The sequence below is a fragment of the Octopus bimaculoides genome, chromosome 3 (assembly GCF_046866305.1).
Source record: "Octopus bimaculoides isolate indiv1 chromosome 3, ASM4686630v1, whole genome shotgun sequence".
Lineage (NCBI taxonomy): Eukaryota > Metazoa > Mollusca > Cephalopoda > Octopoda > Octopodidae > Octopus > Octopus bimaculoides.
Window position 1 is genome coordinate 2,090,798 of NC_142930.1, and position 27,183 is coordinate 2,117,980.

At 39.0% G+C, this 27,183-nt stretch overlaps 1 protein-coding gene across 1 annotated transcript; it reads left to right on the top strand.

Annotated features, from left to right (window-relative positions):
- The first annotated feature begins 505 nt into the window (after nucleotides 1-505).
- LOC106867339 (peptidyl-prolyl cis-trans isomerase-like 4) lies at nucleotides 506-26,241 on the top strand. Its single transcript, XM_089348478.1, has 13 exons — nucleotides 506-589; nucleotides 5,927-5,994; nucleotides 6,632-6,696; nucleotides 8,097-8,214; nucleotides 10,376-10,518; nucleotides 15,527-15,623; nucleotides 16,757-16,873; nucleotides 17,145-17,269; nucleotides 18,283-18,349; nucleotides 20,414-20,525; nucleotides 21,942-22,023; nucleotides 23,147-23,327; nucleotides 25,813-26,241. The coding sequence occupies exons 1-13, from the start codon at nucleotides 520-522 to the stop codon at nucleotides 26,146-26,148; spliced, it is 1,581 nt and encodes a 526-aa protein (XP_089204604.1). The 5' UTR covers nucleotides 506-519; the 3' UTR covers nucleotides 26,149-26,241.
- The last annotated feature ends 942 nt before the right edge of the window (nucleotides 26,242-27,183 follow it).

The window sequence follows — 27,183 nt, forward strand, 5'->3', positions numbered from 1 at the left end:
GTCAGCAATATGCATCCTACCTCAATGGGATCACATTTTATCTACCTGCCATTATTTCAATATAAATTGAATATAAAGATCGCAACAAATTGTGTGAGTGGGTAGGAGGTCTTCGGATGTTGAACGATGGGTTTAAGAGTAAGTGGAACCACCCTATTCTAATTGTGCAATCAACTAAACGATCTGCGCGTTGAGTCATAGTAAATGGGTGAGTATTCCACAGACACTTGTATCCTTAAAGTAATCCGTAAGAAGAATCAACGTAACAAGGCTGGTCTTTTATGCTAACACACAGTTTCTACCTAATTTCCCTCGCAAAACTTCGTTTGACCAAAGCTGTGGTAGATGACCCTTAATCAGGGTGCCCTAGGGTGACATCGAACCCGAAACATCGCGAATACTAAAGCGAACTCCTCGAATTATCGAAGCAAAGAGACAACAGGACGGGGGCAAGTGGTGTTTTTATGCTCATTAAAACTGGAGATGCTAAGGTGGAAGGGAGATCACTCACATGGGAAGATGGCGGTGCTTTTGGAAACGTCTTTGGGCGATTTAGTGATTGATTTATACCTGAAAGAAAGACCCAACAGTATGTCGGTTTCTTACAATTTTATTTCACTGTATGTCTCTAACATAGATTTTCCTCACAAATCTTCAGTTTTAATATGGCATGTGTAATGTTTTTAACGTAAACTTAAAGCCATGGGGATCGGTGCAAGCATGGTCTGCATTGTAATCCGGCGAAGAACGATTTCAAATTTGTGTTGTTTGGTTTTAGTTTCTAAAATTAATGTTAAAAGCATTCAGGGTTAATTTAAAAATTCAGTTGAAGAATTTTTGTTTGTCGTTTTGTTGTCATCGATGAAGTGTTTTGAATGTTTTACGACTTTCCCCCTCGCCCCACGAACAACAACAACAACATTGTGCAATATATTACAATAACATTGATATTTCTGTAAATCAAGGATAATTTTTGTGTGTACAGTTTATATTCTTAATATTTAGCCAGATAAGGAATGCTACGGTTAATTACTAAATTTCCAAGTTTGTAAATAAATAACTTTTCCTCATGTTTACCAAAGAACGTTTTAACAATAAAACAGCGCGATATTGATTTTCAACATCGGTAAAATGTCTCACATTGAAAAGAGAAATGATATTGTGCGGAGCTTTTGTTTTTCCTTGGTTATATAAATGAAATGACTTTAGCGGTTTTATTGTGCTTTTAACCTTTACGGCACGATCAAATATTAAAATTGCATATTGGAAAAAATAAGTATATATTCCGAACTCATCGAATCGTAGATAAAAGCTAATCTAGCAGACGGAAATGGTTTTGGTTAACTGGAATTAAAATATTCCTCGTTTGTCTACGTGTTTATTTATTTGCTGACAAAAACAAAAACAAAGCAATAATAAAAAATAGTCCATTTTATCAATTGACAATGTATTTTACCAGAAATCGATAGAAGCACATATATTTCGGCAGATATTTCTTCATTTACAATTTACAATTTCTTGATCAGTTAAAGGAAGACCAAAATACATTCTGTATGGAATCTAATCTTATATAGGAAGCCATAGTCTTCTCCGTTTTTGCCAAAATTAACGACAAAAGAATGTTTCTATTGGTGTACAATAATGGACAGAAGTCGGCATCACAATTGTCTGTGATGATTGAAGGAATTGGATGGGGTGGGATTTCTTTTGTGATAACGTGTAGTGGGTTTGCTTTCACGAAGCAGTGATCAGATGATGCGATGGAAACAGACTGACAAGATAAATGCTACATCGGGAGGTTAGAAAAATAAGGTACCCGGCTGTCGAAATTCATTGTTTTCTGTGCACAAACTCTAAAAGTTCGAAATAATCATAACGTTTGCATCAAGATATAACCCGGCAAACGTGACTTCCATTTTCTCCCCACCTCCCGCCAAAAACAAAAAATAATTAATGAAGACAATAGAGCATTATTTGTATGGCAAAATGTTACATATTTGTTACAATAAAATAGAATAGCTGCTAAAATAGTGGTGATGGCTGCTGGTATTTTTAAATTAAAAACAGTTTTGGTTTAGTCAGGTGGGTGGGTGGGTGAAATGGCAATGTCTGTGGTCCTGCAATTTTTTTTTTTTTCATATCCTCTGTGATTAGGAAGGGAATTATCTTCTGATGGGAGAACTGATCCAAATACTTAGTGCAAAATGGACTCAGCTAGAAGCACACAGGGGCCAGAAAACAGGAATGATTCCACTGAGGGGCTTCCACACAAATTTCCCATCTACTTAATTTTACTGTCAAGGTTTCTGTTTATCTGAAGCCATGGATGGAGATACTTGCTCAAGGTTGACCCTTAAGCCATTTAGTTTACAAGTGAACTACTTAACATAACAGTAAATCAACTCTTTGGTAATTAAACCGGCCGTATCCAGCTCAAGTATTTCCCCTGTTTTCTGTTCAAACTGGTTGGATCTGGCCTCTCACACCTATGCTACAATGTCATCCTAAAAATAAGCAATCACATTATCGAAATGTCAAAGCTACAAGATAATGCATGAATAATTCAAAACAATGTCAATAAATAAGCCATACATTTGACAGAGAAATCTGAATGTTAAAAGGTTAATAATGCCTGTTGGGTTTACCAATGTAGGAATGCTCCCCGGATGATATAAAGGCATTAGCTGTTGAAAGAATTTTATTTTAGGTTTAGAAGAGAATAATGAGAATAACGAGAATAATCCTTTCTGCTATATGCGCAAGGCCTGAAATTAGGGAGCGGGAGGGGACTAGTCGATTGCGTCAACCCCAGTGCATAACTGGTACTTAATTTATTGACTCCAAAAGGATGAAAGGGAAAGTTGACCTCGGCGGAATTTGAACTCAGAACATAGTGACAGGCGAAAGACTGCTTAGCATTTCGTCCAGCACACTCTGAGTTCAAATTCCACCGAGGTTGACTTTGCCTGTCATTCTTTCAGAGTTGATAAAATAAGGACCAGTTGAGTTTTGGGAGTTTATGCAATTGACTGCTCTTCCCACTCCAAAAAAATTTCAGGCCTTGTGTCTATAGCAAAAAGGATTACTATTATTATTATTATTAATAATAATAATGGTTTCAAATTTTGGCGCAAGGCCAACAGGTATTTGTTTTATTGATCCAGAAAGGATAAGTGGACCTCAGTGGAATTTGAACTCAGAACATAAGGACAGATGAAATGCAGCTAAGCATATTAACCAGTTGTCCAGTGTGCTAAGGATTCTGCCAGCTTGCTGCCTTAATAATAATAATAATAATAATAATAATAATAATAATAATAATAATAATAATAATAATAATAATAATAATAATAATAATAATAATAATAATAATGATGATGATGATGATGATGATGATGATGATGATGATGATGATGATGATGATGATGATGATGATGATGATGATGATGATGATGATGATGATGATGATGATGATGATGATGATGATGATGATGATGATGATGATGATGATGATGATGATGATGATGATGATGATGATGATGATGATGATGATGATGATGATGATGATGATGATGATGATGATGATGATGATGATGATGATGATGATGATGATGATGATGATGATGATGATGATGATGATGATGATGATGATGATGATGATGATGATGATGATGATGATGATGATGATGATGATGATGATGATGATGATGATGATGATGATGATGATGATGATGATGATGATGATGATGATGATGATGATGATGATGATGATGATGATGATGATGATGATGATGATGATGATGATGATGATGATGATGATGATGATGATGATGATGATGATGATGATGATGATGATGATGATGATGATGATGATGATGATGATGATGATGATGATGATGATGATGATGATGATGATGATGATGATGATGATGATGATGATGATGATGATGATGATGATGATGATGATGATGATGATGATGATGATGATGATGATGATGATGATGATGATGATGATGATGATGATGATGATGATGATGATGATGATGATGATGATGATGATGATGATGATGATGATGATGATGATGATGATGATGATGATGATGATGATGATGATGATGATGATGATGATGATGATGATGATGATGATGATGATGATGATGATGATGATGATGATGATGATGATGATGATGATGATGATGATGATGATGATGATGATGATGATGATGATGATGATGATGATGATGATGATGATGATGATGATAATAATCCCCCTATTATAGCCACAAAGCCTGAAATTTTGGGGGGAAGGAGGGTTAGCCAATTACATTGACCCCAGTGTTTCACTGGTACTTAATTTATCAACCCTGAAAGGATAAAAGGCGAAGCTGACTCTGGTTGAATTTGAACTGAGAATGTAGTGGCAGATGAAATACTGCTAAGCATTATGTCCAGTGTGCTAATGATTCGGCCAGCTCACCACCTTAATCATCATCATCATCATCGTTTAACATCTGCTTTCCATGCTGGCATGGATTGGCTGGTTTGACTGGGTCTGGGAAGCCAGGAGGCTGCACCAGGCTCCAATCTGATCTGGCACGGTTTCTACAGCTGGATGCCTTTCCTAATGCCAACCACTCCGAGAGTGTAGTGGGTGCGTTTTATGTGCCACCATCATGGGAGTCAGTCTGGTGGCACTGGCATTGACCACATTTGGATGGTGCTTTTTATGTGCCACTGGCATGGAGAGCTGGTCAGGTGGCACTAGCATCGACCCACGCTTGAATGGTGCTTACTACATGCCACCAGCACAGGTACCAGTCAGGTGTTACTGGCCACGACTACAATTTTAATTTCACTTGACTCAACATGTCTTCTCAAGCACATCATATCGCCTGACAATTCACGGGTACTTTTAAATGGACTAGTTTATGCAAATGATGATGGACTAGTTTATGCAAATGATGATGGACTAGTTTATGCAAATGATGATGGACTAGTTTATGCAAATGATGATGGACTCTCTTGTTGAAGATGGCGCACGGGCATTCAGCCTCTGCTGACCGACCTACACAAACGAGTTGTTTCTGGTGATCCAATATATGTACTGTACATTAGATCAGCCCTTCCATTAAATCGACTTTACCTGAACAGGTGTACAGTGTACCACATGTCAGGTGTGGAAGTGATTGCAGAATAATGTGAGATGAAGTGTTTTGCTCAAGAACACAATGTACCACCCTGTCTCGGAATTGAAACCATGATCTTGCGATCATGAGTGCAACACCCTAACCACTAGGCCTTGTGCTTTCATGTCCAATGATAATGATAATAATAATAATAATAATAATAATAATAATAATAATAATAATAATAATCCTTTCTACCATAGGCACAAGGCTTGAAATTTTGGGGGAGGGGGGTTAGTCGATCACATTGACCCCAGTACTTGACTGGTATTTAATTTATCGACCCTGAAAGGATGAAAGGCAAAGTCAACCTCGGTGGAATTTGAACTCAGAGAAAGACTTGAAAGTGAATGCTTCATGTAAAGTAAAGTAAATATAACAAATAATCCAGAATCTTTGTCTGCTACTGGATCGATCCCAAAATCTAATCAGATCGTGCCAGTCACAAAGCCAGACATCCCTGAAAGTTTCATCTGAATCTATTCAATGGTTCTTGAGATATCTTGTCCATGGACAAACAAACAAACAAACAAACACAACTGAAAATAATACCTCCACCTTCGTTAAGGCAGAGGTAATGATAATGATATACATGGACCATGCAGCTATATGTACATTGTTGCAGTGTTTGATGCATGTATGTTTATTTACTAAGTGTTTCTGTTTTATGTATAATTATACTTTTTTCTTTCTTTTTTGTTACTTACAAGTGAATTTCCTATTTTCTCTTTATCTTCCAGGTTGTCTGAATTTTTTGAAATTATGCAAAGTGAAATATTACAACTTCTGTCTCTTTCATTCAATTCAGGTAAGTTGACACTTGGTTTTGTTTTCGTATTTAAATATTGGGGGGGGGGGCGTAAAAGCAAAATAAAAATAGCAACTACTTCATCATCATCATCATCATCATCATCATCATCATCATCATCATTTAATGTTTGTTTTCCATGCTGGCATGGATTGGACGGTTTGTCAGGAACTGGCAAGACCAGGGGCTGTATCCAGGTCCCATTGTCTGTTTTGGGAATGGTTTCTACAGCTGCATGTCCTTCCTAATGCCAACCATTTTATAGAGTGGCACTGGATGCTGTTTACGTGGCGCCACCATGGGAGACTTTTATGTGGTGCTGGCACAGGCACTTTTTACGTGGCACCAGTCCCTGCTCATTGATAACTATTAAGTTTATTTGCTGCAGGAATTTGTGTGTGTGTGCATGTGCACATATTTATCTATGTGTGTGTGTACACACACATACAATATATATATCTGTGTGTGCACATATGTACATATATATATGTGTGTGTGTTTGTGTGCATATATTTGTGTATGTGTGCATATTAATTTGTGTGTGGGTGGCATGTGCACACGCTGCTGTTTCTTTTGCTAATGAAGTACCTTTTATTTGTCTTTTATTTAATTATCCAATCATTTTTCTCTTTGCCAGAGGAATCTTGTTGCACAAACTGGGGATCCCACAGGAAGTGGACGTGGTGGAGAGTCTATATTCCGGTAAGTATTTTCTGTTCAATTCCTAATGTGGCATAAAATACAAAAAAAAAAAAAAAAAAAAAGTGGAAATGTAGAATTTATTAGATATTATTTGTGTTGAGAATGTCTCTCAGTTGTGAAAGATGTGTTTAGTTATTGGTTGTCAACCTATTGTTTGCAATGAGTGCTCAAAGTTAGCTGTATTCACGAAATAAACCATTTTTTTCATTTTGTTTGTAAAAATGTTCTCTTACCAATTGTTAGATAAAGCTACTGAGATCATCATCATCATCATCATCATCATTATTATTGTATCTAACTTTGCCATGTTTGTATGAGTCAAATGGAATTTGTTTTGGCAGATTTCTTGTGACCAGAAAAAACCCACCTGTTTCCAAGCAGGGTAATATTTCCCTCTCACCAGCCAAGTTTTCATGAAAAACTGGTAACAAAGGACACTGCTTGTATGGTGGTGATGCTCATTTACAACTATCACACAATGTCAGGCAAGGAGGCACATGCATGCATGCACACGTGCATGTGCAGCAGGCTTCTTTCAGTCTCCAGCTACCTGATCAACTCACAAAGCTTTAGTACAACTTGCAACTATGTGGTTGGGAAGTAGATTTTTTAACCACAGAATTTTGATGAGTTTATTTTGAATAACTAATATTTCTTTTAAATAAAGTTTTTTTAGTTTCTTTTGTGACTTCTCATCAAATCACTGTTTCTAATTAAAATGACAATATTCACAGAAATGGGGAAGTGGAGAATACTTAAAAAAAGAGACAAAACCATTTACTTTGTTAATTGTAATTATCTTTTAGCATCTTTAATGATTTTTGTCAGCATCTTCATAAGCTGGATGCTCTCGCTATCTCTAACCACTTTACAACATGGAGTGGGCTTATTTTATCTTATCACCAGCATAACAAGGGTTGTCTGTCAGGACTAATGTATCCCTTCCACAAGCTCCTTATTCTCCAAGACAGGATTGGCTGCCTTTTCTTTAGATTGATTAGATCAGGGGTTTTCAAACTGTGGTCCACGGACCACAGGGGGGTCCGCAAGGACAAGACAGGGGTCCGTGGACAGCAAATAAGGGGGTCCCTAAGGTAAAGCCTGAAATATAAAGGGGTCCGCAAGTCAAAAAGTTTGAAAACCCCCTGGATTAGATCACCTTTCCTGTGTAAGTATAGTTTATAATAAACTGGATACATTTTATCATGGCCCCAATGCAAGAGGGGTTGCCTGACAAGACTAGTGTGTCCCCTTCACTCTATATCAGTTTGTACTGTCTTAAGAAAGGCTGCATTCTCTACGGTCTGTGATGTCCACATCTTCCCCGTGTAAGCTATTAATCACAACATAATATATGTAATTATTTGATGTAATTTTTGTATGTTTTTGTGATTTGTCAGGAAATTGTATGGAGACCAGGCCCAGTATTTTGAAATGGAGCTTAGCCCCAAAATTAAACACAAGAAGAAAGGAACAGTATCAATGGTGAACAATGGCAATGACATGCATGGTTCTCAGGTAATTTTTTTGGTCTCAAGCTTTATAAAATTTCTGTAAAGAAAAATTTCCTTTTATTTTTTGCCTCAAAATATTTGTCTCTGCTTAATTCCCCATTTACTGTCTTCAAATTCTATTCATTTCATTCTGTTCAAGAGTGAATGGTCTATAGTAGAATTGGTAAAATAACAGACAAGATGTCTTGTAGTTCTACGCATTTGCGTTCTACATTTAAATTCTGCTGAGGTCTTCTTTGCCTTTCATCCTTCCAGGTATTCATAAAATATATACCAGTAAAATAATGGGGTTGGTTAACTTGAATGCCTGAATCTCTAAAATTTATGACCTTGCTCCTGCATTACAAATTAGCATAACTAATTGAATCTGACCTCAGCAATTAATCATTGGACGGTTTGACTGAAGGGTGGTGAACCAGAAGACTGCACCAGTCATATATATATATATATATATATACAAGAATAAGGGCAGGGAATCGTCAATTAATAATAGAATTAATTATTAATTGACGATTCCCTGCCCTTATTCTTGTATATTTTATATTTGATATCTCTAAGTTAGATGGTTAAACCGTAATCCCTCCACACGGGACTTCTTTTCATACGGGACTATTTGTGACGCACATGGAATAGATTTCTTTGAGGTGAGATGCCTGAACTCACTAGCCGATGAATTCGTAAGTGCCTTTCTTCTCATTGATTTTTGGTGTCGCATGGCCAAAAATTACCGTGAATTTTTTTAGAGACACTTTCAAATTTATCAGAATATTTGGGCTGAAGATTGGAATAGTGAAATTTTCATTCGCTTAACCATGAAACGATTCGTATCCAATTAACTAAAGACTTGTTTTGTTTACGCTTTTCCCTCCGGTTTTTTGTTCTATGTGTGCCATAAATATCGCCATCCGTTTAGAGAAAAATTTGTAGTTTAGAATCAGTAGTTCTTTGACTGCTATTTCTAAATTTTCAGTATGTTGGAGAAGCAACTCAATGCTAATCCCTTATATTTATGATGATATATATATATATATATATATATATATATATATATATATATATATATTACTACAGCTATCAATTCTACACTATGATATTGCTATCACTATCAATCTTGTGTTAAAAGGTGGCATCAAAAAGTTCCCAGACTAGTTCTGTAGCATGCCAACAGATGGCAGTACGGTTGAATGCGCAGTGACCTTCATGTGGCAGTGTACTGAGTGACATTGCTGGGTTTACTTCACAAGTTGTGAAATTTGTGTTTTTGTGACCACATGTATGCTGTAGTCTACAATTTTTGTCATGGACTGGAAGATGGAACAAAGAGCCAACGTGAAATTTTGCATGAAACTTGATAAGTCTGCTACAGAGACATTGAGCATGGTTTGGTCGTACACAATGTTTTGAGTGGCATGAGCGCTTCAAAAGCAGAAGAAGGTCCTTGGAAGATGATGCCGTGACCTGCCATGAGTGTCACCCTAGGAAATGTGGAGAAAATTCATCAGCTTGTTGTGCATGAGGATTGGTGGAGGACAATCAATGACCATTTGAAGTGTTTGAAGGAGGACATTTGGCGAAAGCGAAAGTGATCTGTGGAATTGGATTTTTCACAACCATAAGGCACCCTGTCACTGAGCTCTCCTCACTCATGAGTTTCTCACCAAAAACAAATTTCCATTTCTTCTCCACAATAAAAATGCAACTCAATGGTCACCGTTTTAACATTGTTGTTAAGATCAAGAGCGAATTGCAGAAGGACCTTCACTTGCTTCCAGAAAATGACTTCCAGGCCAGATTCCAAAAATGGCAGGAATGCCGGGACTGGTGTATTGCTGTGCAAAGTGATTATTTTGAAGGAGATGATGTTAAAACTTAGGTTAATAAATGATTTTTGTCATTAAACACGAGTAGTCCTGGAATTTTTCGATACCACTTCGTATATCATTTTCTGTATACATAAAAACTGGGATCTGATCTCACAATTTTACATGTCTTTTTTAGTATAAATCGATAGACTAAGATCGTTTCCTTGACAGAAATGTATCCAGGGATGCAGCGTGAACTGGATTTGAAGTAACAATTCACAATTTGTCGAAACTATAATTGTAATTTCAAGAGGCAAATGTGTTGCTTTAAATCTCATTATTGTAATTCTATATTTTCCTTAGTTCTTTATCACTCTGCAAGAAAATCTGGATTACTTAGATGGCACTCACACAGTCTTTGGAGAAGTTACTGAAGGTTTCGACATTGTTGACAAGATAAATGAAGCTTATTGTGATAAAGATCACCGACCTTTTCGCGATATCAGGTGAGGCCTATTTCCTTTTGTATAAATATTTATTCCAGGTGTTGTTATTCAGACGGCAGTGAAATAGTTTTCTTGTTACCAATAATCCAATAAACTGATTATCTTTTTCAAAATTGACATAAAATATGGAAGCAGCTAATTGAAACTTCAGTTTTTCTTTTAGCGTTTTTATAATTTATTCCCAATAAAATGAAGATCAATTTGGTTTTGGAATGATTTGAACTTAAGATGGATATTGTTTTGGTCTGCTGTTCTTTTATAATCTACATTGACACTGACACCTGGCTTCCAACTGCTTGTAACTGTTGAATTGATGGCCTCTGAGTCATGTCTCACACCTGTGTCTCATTACTGATTTCCAGAAATCTCTGCAGCTGCAACTTTCCATTTATTTCGATTAACATTAAAAAAACTGATGTTCCATCTCAGGTCATTTTTTTTTTTTAAAGAAGAGCAAAGGTGGAGATGCTTGCTTGGTGCCAAACGCTAGATTTGCTGTTAAGCATTCATTTTGGTATGAGTCACAGATTGCATCTTGTCTTCAGATTAATGATAAAACATTAGTTGAATGCCAAAAAAGTAATCATTATCAATTATATTCAGATCAAAAATCCAACATATTCTTGTCTGCTCTGTTATTAATAAGTTTAGGAGAAACTCTGTGTAGTTTGGTTGTAAGAAAAGACTGGAATATGTCAGTTATTATTTAATTTGTTGAACTCAGAAAATATGAACCTGATTTAGCAGTTTATGAATGTTAGTGAGATATAAAATGTGCGAGGTACATTGGCTGTGAGACACAGTGGAAATGAGGCACAATGGATGTGTGGCACAGTGGCTGTGAGGCACAGTGACTGTGAGGCACAGTGGAAGTGAAGCACAGTGATTGTGAGGTACGGTGGTTGTGAGGTACGGTGGTTGTGAGGCACAGTAGAAGTGAGGCACAGTAGAAGTGAGGCACAGTGACTGTGAGGCATAGTGGCTGTGAGACACAGTGGCTGTGTGGCACAGTAGCTGTGATGCTGCTTGAGTATTAACTGCAAAGTCATAAGCTCAGATTTAATAAAAAAAAAAGTGTTCCAGTCAAACAGGGCCATTAAGTGTGGCCCTTGTCCTGGCGTTTGTGATGCCTAAGTGACTGAGAATACAAGTCTGTTCTCTGAATGGGGGAGTATTCTGTCAGTGAGCTAACCCCTTCCACCCTTCCACCCCAAGGCAACTCATTTTTGCCTGAGTGGGCTGAAACAAGATGAAATACAGGGCCTTGTTCAAAGACAGAGCATGGCCCCTGGTTCGAGTATTGGAATCACAGCTTCAATAGCAATTATAAGTTCATTGTCTAAACCAGTGGTTCCCAACCTGTGGTCTACAGACCCCTGTACTGAGGGTTCGTGAACTAAATTCAAAATTTCATATATATCTATCTATCTATCTATCTATCTATCTATCTATCTATCTATCTATCTATATATATATATATATATATATATCTCCTTTAGAGAGACTTAGAAATATTAATAACTCTATATATATATATATATATATATATATATATATATATATATATACACACATATAGGGAATTGTATCAGACTGCCAGAAGGGAAGCCAGGTGACAGGTTTATTTAGCCAGAGGGGAAGCAGATAGGAAAATATTTGCCAATGTTCTGTGTCGTGAGGATGAAAGACTTGAGGTATTTCGTGTTGCAAGACAGTGTGTGAGAGAGAATCGTGATGTCGTAGGAGAGAAATGTGTCCGCGTGGATGATGGTTCACTTGCACTAAACGAGGCTGCAATGAGAGAGGTTTGGAGACGCCACTATGAAAGATTGCTCAACAAAGAGAATGAATGGGAGAAAGAAAGTCTGCCGAATGTCGACCCAACTGAGGGACCAGCTATCCGAGTTGACAGTACCATGGTAGATAAAGCAATTAAGAGTATGAAGACCGGGAAAGCCCCCGGCCCATCACGAATCACTGCAGAGATGCTCAAAATATCTGGCAGTGTCGGCTATAGCCAAGTCACCAGTATTGTTAACCAGGTGATACATGAAGGAGTCATACCCAATGACTGGTGTAACACCCCCATAGTCAACTGCTACAAAGGTAAAGGTGATGCATTCGATAGGAATAATTACAGAGGTATCAAGTTGTTGGATCAGGTAATGAAAGTCACAGAGAGGCTCATAGCCCAACTAATTAGGGAGAGAGTCAGTTTAGATGAGATGCAGTTTGGGTTTGTGCCAGGGATAAGCACCACTGATGCTATATTTCTGGTAAGACAGCTGCAGGAGAAATACCTAGCCAAAGATAAACCTCTGTACCTGGCTTTCGTTGACATGGAGAAAGCTTTGACAGGGTCCCCCGATCCCTTATCTGGTGGTCAATGAGGAAACTAGGGATAGAAGAATGGTTAGTAAGAGCTGTGTGAGCCATGTACAGAGATGCTGCCAGTAAGGTGATGGTTGGCAATGAGTACAGTGAAGAATTCCAGGTAGAGGTAGGGGTCCCCCAAGAATCAGTCTTCAGCCCTCTCCTGTTCATCATAGTTCTCCAGGCAATAACAGACGAATTCAAGACAGGAGGCCTTGGGAGCTCCTCTATGCTGATGACCTTGCTCTAATAGCTGAGTCACTATCAGAACTAGAGGAGAATTTTCAGGTGTGGAAGCAAGGTCTAGAATCGAAGGGCCTTAGAATCAACCTAGCTGAAACCAAAGTCTTAAATAGGTAGGCAGACAAACCACAAATCCCTTCAGGTAGATGACCCTGCTCAATCTGTAGAAAAGGCATAGGTAGAAACTCCATAAGATGTACCTGGTGGAAGCTATGGACACATAAAAGGTGCAGCAATATCAAAGGAAAGCTAACTGGGAAGATAGTTTTTGTGTGTGACAAATGCTCAGGAGCAATAAACACTGAAAATGTGTTCAGAAAACAACTTCTGCCACATTCCAGGGAGAAAAACTAGACGTAATTGATAGCTTCCGTTACCTAGGTGACCAAGTCAGTAGTGAGGTGGATGCTCTGAGGGCAAAGTTCAGAGAGCTCCTACCTCTGCTGGTGACAAAGGCCTCTCACTCAGAGTAAAAGGTAGACTGTAATGACACGTGTGCGAACAGCCATGCTACATGGCAGTGAAACATGGGCTGTGACTGCTGAGGACATGCGTAAGTTCGCAAGGAATGATGCCAGTATACTCCGCTGGATGTGTAATGTCAGTGTGCATACTAGACAGAGTGTAAGTACCTTGAGAGAAAAGTTGGACCTAAGAAGCATCAGCCGTGGTGTACAAGAGAGACGATTGCACTGGTATGGTCATTTGGCGAGAATGGATGAGGATAGCTGTGTGAAAAAATGCCACACCCTAGCAGTTGAGGGTACCTGTGGAAGAGGTAGTGCCAGGAAGACCTGGGATGAGGGGGTGAAGCATGACCTTTGAACATTAGGCCTCACTGAGGCAATGACTAGTGACCGAGACCTTTGGAAATATGCTGTGCGTGAGAAAACCTGGCAAGCCAAGTGAGACCATAACCCATGGCCTTTGCCAGGGGTGTAGCCAGCCCACTTATGCGTACCTCTCCTTCATCGAAGACCTGTTGAGGCAGGAAAAATCGAAATCTAACCAAATTCGACAACTGGCACCCATACCAACCTTCCTTCATTGGACACTAAACTCTGCTTGCGAAGACCTGTTGGGGCAAGTGAAATTGAAATTGAATCAAATTCGATGACTGGCACCCGTGCCAGTGGAGCACTAACAGCACTATTTGAGTGTGATCATTGCCTGAGCAGCTGTCTGGCTCCCGTGCCGGTGGCACGTGAAAAACACCATTTGAGCATGATCGTTACCAGTGTTGTCTTACTGGCACTTGTGCTGGTGGCATGAAAAAACATTCGAGCGAGGTCATTGCCAGTGTCACTGGACTGGCTCCTGTGCAGGTGGCATTTAAAAAACACCATTTGAGCATGGCTGTTGCCAGTATTGCCTAACTGGCCCTTGTGCTGGTGGCATGTAAAAGCACCCACTCTCGGAGTGGTTGGCGTTAGGAAGGGCATCCAGCTGTAGAAACTCTGCCAGATCAGATTGGAGCCTGGTGCAGCCATCTGGTTCGCCAGTCCTCAGTCAAATCGTCCAACCCATGCCAGCATGGAAAGCGAATGTTAAACGATGATGATGATGATATATATATATATACATATATATAATATACACACACATATATATATATATATATATAGTAGAGGTTTTGATTCCCAGACTGGTGTTTGTGAGTGTTTATTGAGCGAAAACACCCAAAACTCCACGAGGCTCCGGCAGGGTTTTGGTGGCGAACCTTGCTGTACTTTTTCAGCACAGCTTTCTCTCTTCCTGTTTCTGTTGTGCCTGTAATTCAAAGGGTCAGCCTTTTCACACTGTGTCACGTTGAATCTCCCTGAGAACTACGGTAAGGGTACACGTGTCTGTGGAGTGCTCAGCCACTTGCACGTTAATTTCATGAGCAGGCTGTTCCATTGATCGGATTGACTGGAACCCTCGTCGTCGTAACCGATGGAGTGCCTACCTGTCCAAACCATTTACGCCACAGTCCTTCACAAATGCAGATCTTACTGCATTTCAGTTTTATCTCTGACCAAGTTACCTGACTCTCTTCCAATTTGTTTGATTGAACGAAAGCAAGTCTCGTTTGTTCCATTGAGTTTGATGACAGAAGAAAAGACTTCCAGCAATAAAAACTGTTTCTCTTACAAATAGCCCCACCCTCCTCCACACGTATGTAAATAGTAAAGGAAAATAAATCTCAATACGCCTCCTCACACCATCTCACACACTGCCTATCTGTCTGTCTGTCTGTCTGTCTGTCTGTCTGTCTGTCTGTCTGTCTGTCTGTCTGTCTGTCTGTCTGTCTGTCTGTCTGTCTGTCTATCTATCTATCTATATATATATATATATATATATATATATATATCTTATGGATATATATACCTATTTTTACTTCTTGAAACAGGATCTACCATACAGTTATTCTAAATGATCCCTATGAAGACCCACCACACTTGGACATTCCTCCGATGTCACCTGTGCCTACAAAAGAGCAACTTGAAGTAAAAGATAATTTTCTGATATCTCTTCTTTTTTTCTGTTTTTTTTTGCTTTTGTTATTGTTTTATAATATCTTAACCATATTTGCAATGAGTGAGTTTTAATTAGTGGTCGTTAGTGCTAAATCCTGCATACACCATTGTTTTGAGAAAATCTATCAACAAGTTGGTACGGAACCAGATGACAGCCAAGAGGATAGAAAAATTTGTATCTTATCACTGACACTGCTCCGTATTTGAGGCTCAACACCCGTAATCCTCCACACCCCAGCCCTATCTAGCTGCCTAAGCTGCATGGAAATATGGCAGAGCAGAGTGATATAACCACAGCAGAAGCAATGGCCATACTGTGGAATTAAATGGTGAAGCATTGACTTGCAGTGTCCAGTTCAGTTGTTGTATAAGAAATATATCTTTGTTAGGATGATACTTCAGACATCTGTCAATTTGTTTCTCAACTTTTTAATGCTGTAGAAACCAGAAATAAATATTGGTCCAATGAAACCGGGATGCCTCTGGAGGTTGGAAAATCTCAGTGAAATGCTTCTCCATCTCTGCCAATCAACATGTGATGCTGTGCAGCATTGGAGGCCTGTAACCATAGCTGGGTCCCCGTGTCTTGCCACTGTGGAGTAAAATTTGAACTCAAGGCAGAAACACACTGCAGGCATCTCATCTTTTGCCCTAACAATTTTGCAAATCACCATATATGGGACTGGTACTTCAGATATTAATCCTGGAAAGATGAAAGACGAACGTGAGCTTAGTGGTATTTGATCTCATGATGTAGAGAGCTGAAACAGATACCACTAGGTATTCCGGCCTTAAATCAATATTTAGAACTTGTAATTTAGAATGATGTGAAAGAGAGACAGAGAGAGAGAGAGAGAGTCATGTTCAAACAAACCTTTTAATTACAGAAACATATCCATTTGTCATTTGGTTAAAAAATATGTACAATATTAATTGAGCATATTTAATTAAAAATAAAAGTACATTTGTCAAGTAACAAATACAATTTTTTAAATTATATATTTGTAAAATTAATTGTTATCCATAGTGATGTTTAATATAAATTGCAAAAGTTACATTGTGTTTGGAAATAATTTTTAATGCCATAAAACTGAAAATTGTAGAGTGACCGTATTGGTGACACCGAAGATCTTGATGACACTAAAGGTATGACTGAAGAAGAAATGAAAGAGCTTATGGAACAAAAAGAAGCCAAGTCCAATGCCCAGATTCTAGAAATGGTAAGTCACCAATACTTTTAGAATTTCCTTTCAGAATTTTGTTCCAAGAGAAATATTGATATTATTTAGTTGATGTATTTTTAATAAGGAAGTCGTTAGTACTTTGGTTAAAGTTTAAAGATTCCTTTTCTATCCTAAATGGGTTTGATTGGTTTGTCTTGCTTGTTACGTTCATCTTTTTAATGGTAACTGAAGACTCACCACAAATCCGACCATCGTTATAATCTCTCACCGCCATCATCACGAGTTATTTCCCCTGTCTTGTCCCTAGGTCGGAGATATTCCCGATGTCGATGTTGCACCTCCTGAAAATGTTTTGTTTGTCTGCAAGTTGAACCCAGTTACTACGGAAGAGGACTTGGAAATTATCTTCTCTCGCTTTGGTAATATTCGTAGGTAAGTCCTGACTTTCGGTTTCCATTTTTATTCTTGTGTCATGAGACAGGCAAGGATCATTTGTCTGAAGTAAGGCATGGCTGTGTGTTTAAAAAAAGTTCCTTTCTAGCTACAATTGTTTTGAGTTTAATTCTACTGCGTGGCACCTTGGCCAAGACTTTTCTGCTACAGCCCCAAGTCGACCATAACCTAATGAGCGGATTTGGTTGACAGAAACTGAAAGCAGTTTCTTCTACAGACGTCTTCATTATTAATTGTCCACTTTTCTATGCTTGCATGGAGGAGATGGAGTTTATTGAGACAGATTTTCTACAGCTGGATGCCCTTCCTGTTGCCAACCCTCACCTGTTTCCAAGTAAGGTAATGTTTCCCCAATGGCCAACCATGTTCTTGCAGAATATTGGAAATGAATGACACTGCTTGTATAACAGGGGCACTCATTTACACACTTTCAGTTTCTGTCTATCAAATCCACTCACAAGGCTTTGGTTGACATGAGGCAATTACAGAAGATACTTGCTCAAAATGTCATGCTGTGGGACAGACCCCCCCCCCCCCCCCCAGATCCATTCTTGTAGGCACTAACACTTCTACTAATTCATTGCCTTAATAATGATAATAATATTGATGATAATAACGATGGGGTCTCCTGTCGAAGATGACATATGACCTGCACAAATGATTAGTTTGTAAGGTGATCAAACGTGTGTTGTACATTAGCTCACTCCCTTCATCAAATCGATGACATTACCTGAACAGGTGCACGGTGTAACACACGTCAGGTGATTGCAGATCAATGTGAGATGAAGTGTTTTGCCCATAAACACAACATACCACCCAGTCTAGGAATTGAAACCACGATCTCATGATCATGACTGCAACACACTAACCACTAGGCCATACGTCCTCACAACAACACAACGATAATAATAATAATAATACTAAAGGTATTGATATGTAGGAATGATTTAATCTGTTTGTCTATATATATATTTATTTATATTTTTATTCAGCTGCGAAGTGATCAAAGACTCGAAAACTAAAGAATCCTTGCAGTATGCATTTATTGAATTTGAAAAGGTGAATACCATTCTTGTATTCTTTGATAAGTTTTTTCCCCCCCTTTTTACCAATCCCATCCTTACTAACATCAATTGTCAAACATTTACCATTTATTCATTTAGAATCAGATATTGTACACTGTTAACAATATTGTAATTGGGCTTCTTTCTGTCTCCTGTTGATAGTCTAAAACATGAAACAAAAATTGACCTATGATAAATGATAAACTTCACCACCATTTTCTGCATGTATTCTCTTCTACTTTGACAGTTTGTCCATCTTTTTCTACTTTGGCAGTTTGTCCATCTTTTTCTACTTTGACAGTTTGTCTTGACACCTCGTCTGTTTCATCCTTGTTTTCTTTTCTTACTGAAGTAGCCATATATCTCCTGTGCCTCTCCCTTCATCATACTTTAACCTCTCAACACCTGGCACAAAGCCACTCCACTTAATCCTGCTCTATCCCTCTCACTTAAGAGGTCTTTGAGGGGGTCTTGAAGGTAATTGGCAACCTCTCTAGAGCTGGCATCATGAAAATAGCACCCACTCCTTTCTGTAAAGTAGTTGGTATTAGGAAAGACATCCAGCCATAGACACCTTGCCAAAGCAGACGCTGGAGGTGCAGTGCAGCCCTCTGGCATGTTGGCTCCTCTCAAACTCTTTGACTCATGCCAGCATGGAATATGCATGTTAAATAATGACGATGATGATGATGATGGTAAAACCATTATAGCCACTTAACACACACACACACACACACACTATTTGTAACTGTGTTTGTATAATCATGATCAACCTGTTTCTCAACGCTTGTATGGGCTGAAACGGTCTTCTTCAGCATGGCATTCTCTCTGTTTCTTTTAGAGAAATGTTGCCATCTGCTGCTGCTGCTGCTGCTGCTGCTGTTGTTAATAATGATGAGGATGCTGAAGATCTTTTTCTATTCTAGGCACAAGGCCTGAAATTTTGGGATGCTGAAGATCATCATCATCATCATTATCATCATTCTTCCTAAATTTTGGCATAAGGCAGACAACAATTTTGAAGGGAAGGAAAAGTTGATTAGATCAGCCCTCAGTATGCAACTGGTACTTATTTTATTGACCCTGAAAAAATGAAAATTCAAGTCAACCTCAGCAGTATTTGAACTCACAGCATAAAATTACTGCTGGGGTCAACTTTGCATTTCATCCATTCAAGATCAATAAAATAAACTATTATGGACACACTGCACTGGTGACGGCAGGATATGAACCACTGATGCTTGAGTTACTGCCTGGTATCTTATCACTTCAACAGGCCACCCTCCACCCCAACTATTCTACCTGTTTTATGTTCAAACTGGCCAGATCCAGTATTTTTAGCATGACCTTGCAATGTCATTCTAAAAATAAACAATCAGGTCAATGAAATCTTAAAGCTGCAAGATAATCCATGATTAATTCGAAGCAATGTGAATAAGGAGGTGCAGGAGTGGCTGTGTGGTAAGAAGCTTGCTTCCCAACCTCATGGTTCTGGGTTCAGTCCCTCTGTGTGCCACCTTGGGCAAGTGTCTTCTACTATAGCCTCGGGCCGACCAAAACCTTGTGAGTGGATTTGGTAGATGGAAACTGAAAGAAGCCTGTCGTATATGTTTGTGTGTGTGTGTGTTTGCGTATATTTGTGTGTCTGTTTGTCCTCCCAACATCGGTTGACAATGTGGTTCAGCAAAAGAGCCCGATAGAACAAGTATTAGGCTTACAAAGAATAAGTCCTGGGGTTAAATTGTTTGACTAAAGGTGGTGCTCCAGCATGGCTGCAGTCAAGTGACTGAAACAAGTAAAAGAATAAATAAGGATGACATTTGACAGAATAATTTGGATGCCAAAAGGGTTTTGTGGCCGAATCCTCTCCCTTTTTGTGTATTTGTTGGTCTGTCCCATCAAACCTTTGTTCCAAGTTCTATTCAGTTTTATTCCCAGCTTAGAAATGTATTCATGATGTTTCTTCAAAAACTTTATATTCTTGCCTCTGATTAATGTTTTACGATAATAATAATCATTTTATTTATTTCTTGTATTTTTTTTTCTTCTGTTATGGCAGCCGGAGGAATGTGAAAATGCTTATTTTAAAATGGATAACGTCCTGATTGATGACCGTCGAATACATGTTGACTTCAGTCAGTCAGTTGCCAAACTCAAGTGGAAGGGCAAAGGTAATTTAGCTGATGTGTTTAAATGCCAAAAAAAAAAATTGTAAAAATTCTGAAGGAAACATTTTTGGCTTGTTATCATCATCATCATCATCATCATCATCATTTTAATGTCTATCTTTCAACACTTGTATGAAGCAGATGACTGTGTTTGGGTAGAGTCTTCTGTGGCTGGATGCCCTTCCTGTTGCTAACCTTTCTTTGTTTCCAAGTGAGGTAATAATCTCACAGTCTCTCAAACAACTTGGACATATTTGTGTTGTGGAGAACTGGAAGTAAGCAACATTGAAGTGAGTCTTTTGGTCTCAAAGATTGTCAAAAAGCCTAAAGATGCTTTTGTAAGTTGACTACAAGCAAATGACAGCATTAGTGAAGCCATCGTTTAGAAAAGAGCAAGCAAAGTGCATGTGTGGGTGAGAGGGAAATACAGACTCAGTCACAGGCGCACAGACACGCTCCCAAACACACACACACACACATGTATCATCAGGATCATCATCGTTTAACGTCTGTTGTCCCTGCTGGCATGGGTTGGACAGTTTGACTGAGGTCAGGAAAGCCGGAAAGCCAGGAGGCTGTACCAGGCTCCAATCTGATCTGTCAATGTTTCTACAACTGGATGCCCTTCCTAATGCCAACCACTCTGAGAGTGTAGTGGGTGCCTTTCACATGCGTATGTATATATATATATATATATATAGACATAGATTCAAGCAAGATGGACTTATATATTCTTCCTCTGCTCTCTCCCACTTGGTTTTAATATGTTGCCACATTTGTAATATGTCTTTTTTTCTACATTTTTTCGTGCAGCTGAAGATTGCTCTTCATATTGCATTTAAGGTAATGCTCACATTACTTAAATAAATTGAAGTAGCATGAAACGTGCGTACTGCAATCACTTTTGAAATCCGTGTTGCTTATTATTTGATATATATATATGTATATATATATATATATATATATATATATGTGTATGTATATATACACACACATATACAAAACATATGATGGGTTGTGTTTTTGTTTCTGTCCATTGGATCAACTTATAAGGCCTTGCTCTGGGTGCCACATGGTGGGACTGAACCTGAAATCATGTGATTGGGACACCATGCCAGAGCAGAGGATTGGAACTCAACACAATCCTCTGCTTCATCAGATCCTGTTGAATTGTTCAGCTCATGCCAAAAAGGAAGACAAATGTTAAATGCTGCTGCTGCTGCTGCTGCTGCTGATGATGATGATGATGATGATGGGGATGATGATGATGATGATGATGATGATGATGAGGATTAAGTGTGTGAGATGTATTCTTTATAAGATTACAATTTGTTGGATTATTAATTTTATCTTCGACTGTGGAAACAAATTTTTGGTGTTCTCTTTAAAATTTTTGTCCATTTTATTCCTTTATTCCAGGGAAAGGTGTGGAAGTGTTGCCCAGCAAACCAGATCCACCACAACCTCAATATGTCCTGAAAAACAATTCCAGAAAAGAAGAGTATCCTTTAAAAACAATTCTGACCCTAATTTTGACCATTAATTCTTTTTAGTTTGCTTCTCAAATGCTGTCTTTTATTTACTCTTTGTTCTTATCTAAACCAGTAGCATTTGGAAAGCTCTGGGGGACAACTTTGGCTCCTCTTTCTGCAGGGTACTCTGTTTATGACAGTTTGGTATTTGTGCCAAAGTGTCTTCAAGAACACACATGTGCACACACACACACACACACACACACACACACACACACACACACACACACACACACACACTCCCCCCTCTCTATTTTTCAGTTTCCAATCCACCTGCAAGGCTTTACTTGACCTGAGGCTACAGTAGAAGACACTTGCCCAATGTGCCATGCAGTAGGATTGAACCTGGACCCACATGGCTGGGAAGCAACTATACTTGCACCCAAGTGAATGGTTATAATTGACAAAATCAGCTGCTCTGTCCTGGGCTGATCCATTAATGGTTTTAGCTGCAATGCTGGCTTCATCATAAATTTGACCACTACACCATGTTTGTCTGCTGGTCACTGCTTCTGCAGATTATAGTTAGTCCAAGGTCATTTCTGAATGAACAGAACTTATGATCAAAGATATTCCGACCATGACCATCCTGTCCTATTTCCAGATGTAAATCCAATGTACTTTCCCATTCTAAAGAAGGTAGAGTATAATTTGAGTGAGACTCAGATGCTATTTCTTGCAGTCTTGAATGAATACATAGACACTGGTTCTCACTTGTGGCTCCCAGGACCTCATGTGGCCCTTAAACATCCTTTCAGCTGCCCCTGATCGTTTTTCCTCTAGAAATATAAGAGATTCTTCTTTAGTTGTGTTTTACTCTTTTTGGTGTGTGTCCCCTAAAACAAAATCCAGGTCTGGGATCTGATTGGGAACCACTGATGTAGAAGCTCAACCATTGGCCCCTGTTCCATGTTGGGTGAGAACATGGGTCACCAAAGACAAAGTAATACCATTCTGTTACCATTCTCTATTCTCTAAATAACTCCATTCCAAAGGAATCATCATTGTCTCCATACACAACTTGGTTCTTCACACCAAAGTGTGTTGGGTCTCTTTGTTACTCGTTATTGTTTCTCTTTTCCTTAAAATCAGAAAAAAATATGAACTTGTTCTGGAGGATGACGACCTTGATGCCGAACTTGAAGCAGCACAGGTGAAAAAGGACAAGAAGAAGAAGAAGAAGAAGAAAAAGCACAAGAAGAAACACAAAAAACAGAAGAAGCAAGACGAGAGCGACAGCGATCAGTCAGCAGCCAGCGAGAAAGCGTGGAAGGTAGGGAAGGAGATCACATGACTACTCCCTGGCTCAGAGGGATTTGGGGGTGGGTGGGGTGGGGGTCAGACCTCGGCCTCTCTGGCTAATTTAACCCTTCACCGAGGTTCCTGAGCAGAAAATATTAAATAGTTGCATATAGAGCTCAAGAATCACTAAAAAAATTCAGGAGAATAACAATGATAGGCCTTTCTCTCAACTACCATATTTTTTCACCCAAATCGCTACTTTTCTCATCATTTTCATCAGTTTGATTGTCGGAATCACTCTCTTTGTCTGTGTAAGGGTGAAGTCTTTGTCTGAGGAATAAATTTTTGCCTACATAACATGGCAGTCCTGGTTTAGGACGAATGTTGCTGTAATTTAGCCCCAGGAGACAGATCGTGTCGTATAGCCAGCTGGAGACAATGTCTCCTGGGGCTAAATTACAGCAACATTTATCCTAAACCAGGACTGCCGTGTTATGTTGGCAAACGACCTTTACTCCAGAGTACTGTTGCTGAATATCTCTCATTGTGAGATTTACAAATATAGTAATTTTCTGAAGAATAAATGTCATAACTATAAAAGAGTCTAAGCATTGCTCTTTTATCAGACAAAATGCTGGGTTCGTTACAGGCTTGTTTCATTCTGAAAATCTGTTTTTCTAGCTAGTGGGTGGGCACCATTAACAATGAGTCATAGCCACACATGTCTCCAAAGCTACAATGTGATTGGTTGTCTGGTTTGAGAATTTCATCTTCTTTTTCTGCATGTGTGGTTCATTGCTTCTTAAACAGGAATCTGACTGAGATTCCGTTTAGTCTGTTCTTGCTATGCTGAGAACATGGGGCTACAGGGTTAAGATTTTAGTTACGTTACTTGTGTGTATGTGTGTGTGTGTGTGTGCATGTATGTGTGTTGGTGTCATCACCTTCATCATTGTTTAACATCCTCTTTCTATGCTGGCATGGTTCAGACAGTTTGAGTGAGGACTGGCAAGCAAGGAAGCTGCACCGGGCTCCAATCTGATCTGTCAAGGTTTCTACAGCTGGATGCTCTTCCTAACGCCAACCACTCTGAGAGTGTAGTGGGAGCTTTTTCCGTGCCACCAGCATGGGATCCAGTCAGGTGGCACTGGCATCGACTCCACTTGAATGATGCTTTTTACGTGTATAGGTATAAAATAATTGGCCAGATGACCCCTGGACACAAGCAGGGCACTTGGCTCATGTTTCTTTATATTGAAGTTATCTATTACGTGGAAGTTGTTTGTCTTATATGACATATTTAAGGAGAAGATATACAATACAGCTAACAGATAGGTTCTCTATCATCAATTAAAATGTAGTTAGTCTTTCAAATGCTTACTAATTGGTTATATAATGTTGTACAAGTACAATGTGTGTGTGTGTGTGTGTGTGTGTGCTAACAAAGCCAAATTGTTTTCCAATCTATTCAGCAGTAACTTATTTGGATTAAATTACTGACAATACACACATACACACACACATATGCATACACACACACACACACATACACACACGCACAAATATCTGTCTGTCAGTCTGTGTGTGTGTGTGGTTATATGCATATAAAATATCCAAAATGCACAGCATTATATATCCATCACGGCTGATCTTACCGATCAGTTTCGTGCAAGGAATACAATGGAGTGTTAGGTAACGATCCGATTATATAACCTCACGCTCATCAGAGTTGGCTGATATGGAAGGGAATATGGTGACTGCTCTCTGTTGTCTGAGGTGGATTAACACATCCAGTTTGTGGCTGCTGTGAAAATAGTGGCGAAATGATAAAGGGCCAAGGGATTAGGTTAGGAGTTATGTCCCTTAGTTGGGTACGCTGTAAGACCGGTAGGAATTATCTTGAAGTGTTTTGTGGGGAAAGTGTGTGTTATTAAGTGTGGTACCCTTGTGGGGGTGGGGTACATGATCTGTGTAGTGGTGTCATATGCATAATTTTTTTACATGGCTGCAGATATATAGAGTTGTGTTCATTGGTCTGTTTTCTTTCTGTATCAAAATCAAACTTGCTGACATGGCCAATGACAGTACCGCCTGATTGGCACTTGTGCCAGTGGAACGTTAAAAGCACCATGCGAGCGTGATCGTTGCCAGGGCTGCTGATAGGCTCCTGTGCCAGTGGCACGTAAAAAGCACTCACTACACTCGGAGTGGTTGGCGTTAGGAAGGGCATCCAGCTGTAGAAACTCTGCCAGATCAGATTGGACCTTGGTGCAGCCTTCTGGCTCACCAGTCCTCAGTCAAACTGTCCAACCCATGCCAGCATGGAAAATGGACGTTAAATGACGACGGTGATAATTGGTTAAGGTCGTGGGGGTGTTTTATGTCAGCCTGCGATGTGTAATGTGTGAAACTTTAAATTCTATTCCAGCAGAAACTGTCAAAGCACTGACTGCAATAACAGATAACTGCAGCAAACTAAATTTATGTCATTTCAAAATTTTATTTATTCATTATAGAAAGCTTCCAAATCAAAACATGAGGATAAATCCAGTGCATCTGTTATCCATCCTGAGAAACGAAGGAAATTATCATCAGCGTCTCCTGAACCCATCAAAGGAAAATCTCACGCCAGCAGTGAAGAAAATTCTAGAGAAATTAGTCGTAGCCGTTCTCCAATTTCTCGTTCACAGAATCGTGCCAATCGTAGTGATCGTAGAAGCTGTTCTCCTGATTCGAAGAGGCGCTCACCTGATCTGAAACGGGCCAGAGATTCTGACAAAGTTTCAAAAGATCGTTCTCGAGAAAAGGATCGCAAAAGTAGCAAATCTGATGTGAGACATTCAAAAAAATAATTCCACTTTCTAAAAAAATATTTTTTACATTAATTTTTAAAAATTCATTTCAAATGAAACATCAAATCATGAAGTAAAAGTTACATCATTTTTCCTGTTTGTTTATTCTTTTTATTATGTGTTGTTGTTATTGTTGCAATGGTTGCGTGAATGTCTTTGATTTCGTGTTTGTTTTGAATTCATCTCCTTTCGGAATCAACTTTACCTTTCCTTTGATCTGGCTTGAGAATGATGTGACATACCTTCCTGAAGGAGATTCACCATCATTCGTTATCCATCCACATCATTTAGTTTCCAGTTGGATGGTTGGAGAGGATCTGACGTGTCCAAGGACTGCACTGTACTCCACCTGTCTACTTTGGAATGGTTTCTACATCTGGAGACCCTTCCAATTCCGACCACTTTCCAATCTGCTCTGGGTGCCCTTTTTTTGTGGTACCAAAAGTAATGAAATCACCAATTAACCTGCTTGACCAGGAACCCCTTGATTGGGGTTGCATTAAAGGGAAGCAGCTTAATGTTAGGGTATGATGGGACATGTCTTTGTTTTCTATTCTGCCATGGGTTGAAGAGTTTGACAGGATCTGACATGTTGAAGGACTGCATTGTGCACCACCTCTCTGTATTGGTGCGGATTCTATGGTTGAATGACAAATTTAAGTGAATTTATTTCAAAACCCACCCTAATCCTCATACAAAGGGAGTTTCTATGATTATTGTTGCTGTTATTTGTCCAAGGTATACAGATTAGGGGGCCAATTGACAGAGTTGTTTGAGTGTCAGAGGAATTGTTTTGAATCTCTGCACTTTGAGTTCAAATCCTGTTGAAGTCAACTTTATCTTTTATCCTTCCAGGGTTGATAGAGAATTAGTTTTTCACTGGAGTCAGTTCTTCCCTGTCTGTCTCTGTATAAGAAATCAACTTTTGTCAAACCTGGTGAGAGCAATGGACTCTGCCAGGTGTAAATCTCCTCAACACACACGTCATGGGGCCAGTGCTGCGACTCTTTTCTATGTTCCAGCCCAAAGGCTGTG

What these genes read in the sequence shown, in the direction of transcription:
- LOC106867339 (XM_089348478.1), top strand. Translation starts at nt 520, where the DNA reads ATGGCGGTGCTTTTGGAAACGTCTTTGGGCGATTTAGTGATTGATTTA. An exon ending in GGTGGAGAGTCTATATTCCG is followed by an intron (nt 6,697 to 8,096) that starts GTAAGTATTTTC and finishes GTGATTTGTCAG; the next exon opens with GAAATTGTATGGAGACCAGG. An exon ending in CGCTTTGGTAATATTCGTAG is followed by an intron (nt 17,270 to 18,282) that starts GTAAGTCCTGAC and finishes ATTTTTATTCAG; the next exon opens with CTGCGAAGTGATCAAAGACT.